We start from the raw sequence: 9,431 nt of genomic DNA on the forward strand, positions 1-9,431 counted from the left end.
TATCATGCCTTTTGACACACACACATCCTACAGCCACACAGCCCTCTGAGAAGGGTGGAATGGCACAGTGGCAGTGATGCTGTGTCACGCTGGCTGCATGTGAAGGGTGATTTCTGAGGATGGGGAGCTCCAGGACTCCAGGGAGTGACAGAACATGTAGACCACACCTTTTTTATTATTTGTTGGTGTGATTTCCCAGCCCTCTGCCCTGAAAACTTGGAAGCAGGACAGACTCTGGGGTGATGGGCTGGTGATTTCTTTGGGTGGCCAGACCCAACATCCAAGTGAGCGCTGGAGGAGGAAGATGCAAACCCTACACTCTGAAAGCAACCACGGATTCTTCCCTCCCTTGGCAAGAGCAGAGACCTCAATACACCAGATCAGAGGTTCCTGAGAACTCTCAAACCAACCATTCACTTAAATTCAACATTAGAAAGTTAAGAGGAATAATTTAGAACCCTCAAACCAACCACTCGCTTAAATTCAGCATTGGTAAATTAAAGAGGAATAGCTTTTAAATGAAAACTGCTTGTGACCTCTTTAAATGTCTGAGTTAAAAATAGAAAAATAAGATAATATTCATCTTAAAAACATCACAAAATTGATGTCACCGACTCCCTCTGGCACAGTTTGTTCTTTGGGCTCCTACACACATAAGACACCCATACAGCTCCCAGGAAATACTTTGGCTCACCCCATAAGGCAATGAGAATTATCTCTATGCTTTCCCAGCCATGTGACCCATTCCCAGAAAACCTGACAGGTCAGGAGGTCGAAATCCAAAATGAACGCTTAAAAATTGAAACATTTTCAATTTCCTTCCCCGCAAGCCCTTAATCATCACAAACAGAACATCTCTGCTGTTGCGTAAGTGAAAAGGAAGCAATTGAGGCAGTGACCCTTGTTTACCAGATTGAATGTCCCATATTCTTCCCTCAGAAAGTGGGTCAAAAATCCTTGAAAAGTCGTCTGGTCTCCCCATGTCCAGCGGGCTCGATTGAGGTAGGACGAAGCCGGCAGATAGAGATAAGGCAGCAAACCAGCCAAGAAGCATAAACCCAACTTCAGGAAATGGCCTAGGGACAATTCCTGCACCAAAATATGTCATATTGCATAACAATGTTTATTTTAGTTTAATCACGCTGGAACTTCAAGAACAGATAAAGAAAAAACATCAAATATATTTACACAGAGCTGATCTCTCAATTTATAGTAAGTCCCTACAAAATGCTATGTTAAACCTTACGATTTTGTGGATTACTAGGAAACTGCATCAAACTGATCTCCTTTGCATGGCAGGGTGAAATTTAAGTGAAGCAAATAATATTAGCTAGGACTCATGAGTATCATACTCATTGCATCTTTCACATTTAAATCATGGCATGACATGCATAGATGGCTGAAGCACTGCAAGGCTGAGATAACCCACTTTGCAGCGATTAAGAGTTGGCTGGTTTTCCATCTGGCAAAAAAAAAAAAAACCACATAAATGCTGCTCTAGTACAACTGCACACATCATCACCATCATCAGGAGTCAGTTTTGCCATTTACTTGATCGTGATTAGGCTGGCTAAATTGGATAGGCCAACTTTTGGGGTGGGATTTTCGACACTGCCTAAGGGGTCAGGGAGACAAGACTTTCAAAGGGACTTGTGTGCCTAACTCCTTTAAGTGCTTTGGAAAATCCAACCCTAGAATATTGCACGCTTGCTTTGTCGTTAGCCACTGCCCTGTCAATCAAAGCACTTCCTCGGCTTTGATTTGGGGTTACTGGGAGTGATGATCTATGGAGCAGAGAAAGGAGCTTGATAATGATGGTGGTCAGAGCTCCTCCAGAAGAAAGGTGGCTCATTTGTACTTTTAAAAGGCAGTTTTCCATCCATTTCCATCTTACTCAGTGGTTTCCTGCAGCAGGCACTACCGGGCTGTCCAAAGTATTTCTCAGGATTATCATATTGGCACAGCATTGACTTTGCTGGAAATCACAGAGGTCTCTCTGGACCTCCCTGCTCAAAAAAACCCCCAAAACAAACGACAAATATATTGCAGAAGTGATTATTGATTGTGTTAATGGAAATATATAGCCAGAAAAGGGAGTTGCTGGGAATGCTGAAGAGATTTTGGATCAAGCTTGTCTGTGTTGCATCATATTTCTTGCAGCTCATGTGCTTCACCCAGGCTTAGTTATGCCCTGTGCCACTACTGAGAACCACACAGGGTGGATGTGGCTTTTCCTGGCTTCCACCAGGGAGCCAACACACAGAAATTCATCTCCAGGGGAGCTGATGGCATGGGAAGTCTGAATTTTCAGTTCCAAGTATTTTTTAGTTCACAGGGTATTTGCAAGCAGCTGGGGCAGAGCTCTCCTGTGCCAGGGGACACAAGGGGATCACAGATTACTGGCATGAACAAAGACCTAAACTGTGATCACAGAACCCCAGAATGGTTTGGGCTGGAAGGGAACTCAGAGATCATATTGTTTTAACCCCCTGCCATGGCAGGGACACCTTCCACTGTCCCAAGCTGCTCCAAGCCCTGTCCAACCTGGCTTTGGACACTTCCAGGCATCCAGGGGCAGCCACAGCTGCTCTGGGCACCCTGTGCCAGGGCCTCATCACCCTCTCAGGGAAGAATTTCTTCCTAATATCTAAATCTAATCCTTCCCTTGATCAGGTTAAAGCCTCTTGTCCTATCACTCCATGCCCCTGTCAAAAGCCTTCTTGTAGACCCTCTTTAAATCAGACCCCCTTGAGATCAGTGGCTGTGGTGTCAGACTGTGACGTCAGTAGGTCATGATTAATCACATCAACTTAGAAGTGGCACAAGTTCTGGGGGAGAAGAATCAATCCCAGCCTCAGAAAAACAGAGGTGTGAGTGTGTAAATGTGTGTAAATACATACCCTCTTTCTGAAAAGCTGTGAGAGAACCCAGGGCACAACACAAGCAACATAAAGCACTATGGTGTGCTGATTGCACAGACTGAGCCCACAGCAAAAGGCACCCAATTTAGAGATCTGAGAGGGGAAAACAAAATAAAAATTCACAATTACTATTTACAAGTCTGCAAAAACATCCAGAGATCAAAAAGATTCAGCACAGCACCCTTAGAGGAGAAAGGCAAATACACCAGTGAGCACTGGTCAGTTGTAACACAGAACTCAGGGGATATTTTTATTTGTCACAGAGAGATTCCAACTGTTTAAAGAAAACATTCTTTAAGAAGTGTCCAGCTGAACAGCCATGCCTCCATGCATACAGAGATCCTGTGCAGCATCATCACATCATAATGATGGGATGAGTCCAATTCCTGAACCCAGCAGCACAGGGGAGGCTGCCCAGCAGTTCACTCTGAGTGATTTTTCAGAAATGTCCTAAAATAAAGCCATTATCTACAGAAATCTAATTTTTTTTTTTGTAGCAGGAATTATTTTTTTCCTCTTTGTTAGGCACAGAGGGCTAAAGTCAGGGCTGCACAAACTTCCTAAGCCAAGGCAATTAAAGGTGACACCCTCATTATTCTAAAATCTCAAACCTGTTCCAGTGCCCAACCACCCTCTGGGGAAAGAACCTTTTCCTGATATCCAACCTAAACCTCCCCTGCTTGTTCCAGCCCTTGGTGAGGGTGGTGTGTGAGATGCAAACAATTGCCTTGGTGTAGTGATGGGATCACCTTGTAATTTTTAATTAACTGCTCAGCATTCCACGCTGGACACTGCCCTGCCATGGAACCACCTTGCCATTAGTTCAGAAAAACCTTTGTGGGTCTCAGAGCTGCCTGGCAGGGCTCAGAACCACCTCAGTCATTTTTTAAGTACATGGATGAGCTCCAATATGATGTCTGTATGACCATCTGATTTATGAAAAGCACTGCAAGCTTGCTGTTGGCAGCCTGGCTTCTTCCAGGCGTGGGATGTCAGACACTCAAAAAAACATTGGAACAAGCTCCTTAACTGCTTCTGAAAATCTAATTTTGAAAATCCCATTGGAAACCAGGCATGTGAAACATGGGAGAAGGTTGGAAAATGCCCAGCTCCATGTCTGTGGAGTTCAGGTTGTGGGGATCTTGGGACTGCTGCTCGTTAGAAAATAATAATAATTTTTAAAAAATCCAATGGTAAAACAAGGTCTCTGTAGCCATTGATAAAACATGTTATTTGAGAACTCATGAAGCTGAGTAAACTACCACTGCAGACTCCTGAAATTCTAGCCTAGCCTGACAAAAATCCCTTTATTCACACAATTTACAGGAGTCACAGCAGGCAAGTCTGTCGGAGGAAAAGAGATCAGATGTTCGGGCAAACAAAAGTAGAAAGAACAAGACTGCTGAGCAAAAATATCATTTGGCTGACTAGTCTGCTTATAAAGTAGAAAATACAGCATGAAATTTAAAGTCTCTGTGTTTAACAATGCCATTATTTTAGGGGCACATTTAATTTCAAAAGAAAAACTGATTGAAAATTTGCTCGTTCCTGTTTTTGAGTTGGAACCTGGTTTCTGATTAGATGAAGGTTTCTGTACCATATATCCATTTACCCCCAAGAAAATTACCAATTCTAAAAACAAAACCTTGAACACTCACAGCCTAGCTTGTGTCTTTGATGCAGGATGAACTAAAATGTTTAGATTGAAATGATTTTGGTTTTCCTGCTTCCATCCTCTGAGTATTAAATAAATCAAACCCAAACCCATCCAACAGGTTCCAACTCAATCCTTAAGCAAAGTGGGCAAGGTTTTTTCAATATCTGTCACTTTTGAACATCCAGGTAGGTCAGGGATGGACCTCACCCAGCACAGGTGCTGAGGCAAGACCCAAAATTTGGCCTTTTTACTTAAACAAAACTAAATCAGCAGTAAATGAACAGGAAATTAAACAAACAGGTGTTAACCAATTACGAAAAAAATAAAGAACCATTCCGTTTGCTTGAGATGTTTTACCTTTGATCTCTCCTTTGCAGTGGATGCCTCCTCAAAATGAGCACTGAGAGCCATCAGCAGCCCCACAAACAGATTGTTTAAGCTGAAAACCTCCGCCGTGATGGACCACTGCCATGTTAGACGAGAAAATGAAAACACCCCCGCAGCAAGGATTCCTCCAGCATATGAGCCAGAAAGCCTGCAAACACAGATAACATGAAATCTTCTTTTCCAACAAAAAAAAGAGCCTACTTTATTGTCCTTTTCGTAATTTTTTTTTATTTAAAAAAACATACTGCAGCAGCAGCAATGAGTGCCACCCAGCACCCTGCCAAAACATTATATGGTTAAGATCTCCCTAATAATTTCTCTGCTAAGGATTGCCATTGGGAGGAGCACAGCCTCTTTGCCAGCCACCCAACACCAAAGAATCTGCTTCTTCTCGCCATGAAAACTTCCAGGATTGAATTTGCTTCAGAAATCCTGATGAAGGAAGGCCCAGAGGGTGCAGGGAGCCAGGGAGTCATGGCTTTAATGGGATACTCTGGAGGAGATGCCAGCAAGGGTGCAGCCTTCAATTCATCCAGGAGCTGAATTAAGAGTGGATTAGAGCTATTCAGGATGGACAGCATTGGCAGGGGGTTCCTGGGGGGGGGTTGGTGTCCTGGGGATTGCAGCACCCACAGTCCCAGCAGGGAGAGGTCAGGAGTGTGGGAAATGGGTGCCAGCTCCAGCAAGACGGAGGGAGAGGGTGAAGCACCTAAGCTGGCCATCTCTGGGACTCCCAGATGGGATTATGGCACATTCCCCACGGAGCTGCCTGCCCAGCTCAGCTGGATGCTGCAGCCAGCACAGGCAGCCCACGAGGTGGAATTCAGGAAACCCATTCCACCACAGTGGCTCTTCCCACCCAGCCTCACTGGGAGCAGCTCTGGCTCTGCCTGTCTGGAAGCTCTCTCCTTTAGGAAGTCACCCTGAAAAGAAGAAGTGTAGGGCATCACAACATGCTCAACCAAGCTTTATTCAAAAATACAAATAGCTGTGGCTGTGGTCAAAGCTACAGGCCAGAAATTCACCATTCCACTGTAAGACTCAGCTAGTCTCCACCAAAAATTGGGTATTTTTCTAATTTCACCCCAGAAACACAGAGTTCCATTTAATCCTAACAATTCTAGCAGGTTTAAGCAAAAAAAAAAAAAAAAAAAAAAACTACCCAACCTCTTCATCAAACTACACATGTGATTTCCACATGAGGAAGCTCCTGACAGAGCCCTCTCTACAAGGGCTCCTCTGCTTGGTTTGCCAGAGTAGCTGAAGGTATCTGGAAAATAGGACTAATGATTTTTATCTCCTTTGTGAAGTATTTTAAGATCTGCAGCTGCAGGATGTAGCCAAAGGGTGAGAAGCATGGAGTTAACACGGGGAAAAAAGGAAACAATTCTGAGGTGTTCCAGGCCAAGCTCAAGGTGACAGCGAGTTCAACGTCAAGACTGTGGGAAGAAGTCTCAAAAAGTCAACAGAATTGGGAAAAAAACTGAAGAAAAATACCGGGAAAGGGCAGCAGGACCATGTAATGAAAAACCAACAGATCCCCAATACACAAATCTACTTCATGACGTTCCTGTTTTGACTAAACCATTTAGACAGTTCAAACTTTTAGTTATAAAGAAATAACTCCATAAATCCCTTTGAAATTCTTGCACAGAAATAAGATTAAAAAAAAGGTGAAACAACTTTTCCAAAAACCTTCAGAAAAGCAGCACTTTAGGCAAACATCCCAATCATTCACCAATTCTCCTTGTCTTTCCCAGGAAAGACTCAAACATATCATGAGGGTTCAAATGAGATGAAAGAAATCCCATCCTCTTGACAAAAAGTCTAAAACCTGCAAGTCGAGTTTCATGAAGCAAGGCTTAAGCAAAAGCCACTCAACCCAAAGCTTAAAGAGTTATCCCAGCTATGTGGGACACAGGACACCTCTGCTCACCAAGCAGAGCAGGGTCAGGAGCACAAACTAAGCACAGCCCACAGACCTGTCTGTCCACAGAATCATGAAAATAATCATAAAATGGCTTAGGTGGGAAGGGAACTTAAAGATCATCCTGTTCCAGCCTAAGCCATGGGCAGGGACAACTTCCTCTAGACCAGGTTGCTCCAAGTCCCATCCAACCTGGCCTTGAACACCTCCAGGGATCCGGGGCCAGCCACAGCTTCTCTGAGCACCCTCTGCCAGGGCCTCACCACCCTCACAGGGAAGAATTCCTTCCAACATCCCACCTAACCCTGCCCTCTGGCAGTGGGAAGCCATTCCCTCTTGTCCTGTCACTCCAGGCCCTTGTCCAAGTCTCTCCTCATCTCTCCTGGAGCTCTTTTAGGTTTTGGAAGAGTCTCTAAGGTCTCCCTGGAATCTTCTCCAGGCTGAACAACATTCCCAGGAAGCTCATGGGAAAGCCAGGCTGCTGAGCACACTCTGTGACAGCCCATTTCATGCACGGAGCACTAAGCTCCTCCAAGTACCACAGATGTCAAAAAACCAAACAGGAACGTGTTGCATTCTTGAAGGACATCAAGAAAACAGCTTTGGGAAGTGCAAGCTGGAGACCAAGAGTTTTTCTGCAGGTTCTGCTATAAGCAACGGAAGTGATGGATTTGTGAGTTTGCTGATTCAGAGGAAAACTCTGAGAAGTGGAAGCAATCAGAGCAGGTATCTCCAGAGGAGGATGAAGAGCACCTGGCAGAAGAAATGCAACAATCCACAATGCAAAGCAGCACCAGCAGGACAAGTAGAAATGAATCCCAGGTGATTGTCAGTATGATTTTGGGGTAAAATTAAATCAATCCTGCCCTGCAGGTATGGTAATGTGGTTATACAGCTCATTTTGATCAAAATGAGGGTCTCCATGCTCCTCTGTCTCTGCAGCCTGTTGGAATTCTCCAGCACAGAGTGACAATGTGCCCACACCTCTCCTGTCTCAGAACCAAGATGACATCAAAAGACACACTGTCCAAGGAGGTGACAAAAAACCTCAGGCATGGACAGCTCAGCCATCTACACCACTCTGGACCAAAGACAAACCTCAAGGTGGAAAATACACTGATGGGTGTTCAGTGGTGCAAGGCACAGTGAGATGAAAGAACTCTCTAGAAAAGGCACAAAAACAAGAGCAAAACAGAGATGGGAAAAACTGAAAAAGCAAAGTGATGGGACAGAGCTTTGAAACTCAGGTCAAGAAGCATAAAGACAAGAATTATTTTTTTTCCCCATCCCTGGGAAGGGTTCCATGCCAGGTTGGATGGGGATTGGAGCAGGCTGGTCAAGTGAAAGGTGTCCTTACCCATGGCAGGGGGTTGGAATGGGATGAGCTTAAGATCCTTTCCAACCCAAATCATCCCGGGATTCTGCGATTCTCTAAAAAACATGAAAAAATTGCAAAGGAGCACAGTGCAATGTACAACTGGAGATGTTGGTGACATGTTACACAAGGAAGCAGGATATTAGGGGGGCCAGAAAATAATGGCTGCCTTAATTACAGGCACAGAGAGAATTCTTGTGGTTAAGACAGAGTATTTTGTGGAAGAAGGTTAATTCAAGAGCTAAAGGAGACCTCTCATAAGTCCAGCAAGAGCTCAGCAACCCAGTGACCAATGTGGAGACAGAGGGAACAAAATGAAGAGGTCACTTCTGGTGTGGAAGTTAAGAAGTTTTTCGTGGCACATGGTCACTTGTCTCACCAAAATCAACACCAGGCCTGCCACTGACAATGCAAATATTTCCTGCAGTGAAGCCCTGCTGGACAAGAAGGAACCACAGAGCCTTTGGGCTCTACCACCCTGCCTGGAGCCCCACACTCTGCAATCCGCACTGGCTGGAGGCTTCCCAGGTGTGCCATGGTTGGGAGAAGGAAAAAAAAAACATTTGGGTTTTTTCCTGGAAATAATTTCCACATTGTCTTTCCCCTCGACAGCACATCAGGACTGCAGAGCAGAGAGCAGCAGAGAATTATCCCCACTCAACTTCGACTTGTGCTTCTGTCTTTGAACACTTTAAACTCTGTCTTTATTTTTCAAATAGAGTTGAGGTGCTGCAAAACATGGCAAAGACACCCAGCAGCTGAATCCTCGACTGGCCTCATGGAAAAGCAACATCTTAAGAGAGTTTATCCCAATATTTTGGGGAGCAGGGAGGGTAGATGGCTGCTCCCCCAAATCCAGCTTGTTTCCCCAGTCTCTGGGCCCAGTATGACAAAGAACAGCTCCAGCACACAGGAGCCAGATCATGGAAGAAAAGAATTGAAGCCAAGGCAAAACTGGGAAAGTCTTCATGACCATCATCCAAAAACGCACTCAGAAGGGACAGAAAGAGTCAGCAGAGGAGAGGTCACACAGTCCTTTCTGAGAAATATTTTCCCATGGCATCCCTAAACATAAAAGGAAAACACTAAAATAATTAATTATGATTTTGTTTTCCTTTTGAAGCATGCAAGTGAAAGAATGTGCTGCTGGGCCTCAGCTCCTGG

General features: G+C 44.6%; 1 protein-coding gene across 1 annotated transcript in view; it reads right to left on the reverse strand.

Annotated features, from left to right (window-relative positions):
- The window catches only part of TMEM260 (transmembrane protein 260), a 27,131-nt gene that overhangs the window by 8,796 nt on the left and 8,904 nt on the right, over nucleotides 1–9,431 (reverse strand). The window contains exons 3-5 of the mRNA XM_014311891.2: nucleotides 4,936–5,113; nucleotides 2,901–3,014; nucleotides 910–1,089 (exon numbers count right to left, since the gene is read on the reverse strand). Of these exons, the coding sequence (XP_014167366.1) occupies nucleotides 910–1,089; nucleotides 2,901–3,014; nucleotides 4,936–4,989 (348 nt within the window). The 5' untranslated portion in view covers nucleotides 4,990–5,113. The remainder of the gene's footprint in view (nucleotides 1–909; nucleotides 1,090–2,900; nucleotides 3,015–4,935; nucleotides 5,114–9,431) is intronic.

This window comes from Geospiza fortis, unplaced genomic scaffold (genome assembly GCF_000277835.1).
Source record: "Geospiza fortis unplaced genomic scaffold, GeoFor_1.0 scaffold23, whole genome shotgun sequence".
NCBI lineage: Eukaryota > Metazoa > Chordata > Aves > Passeriformes > Thraupidae > Geospiza > Geospiza fortis.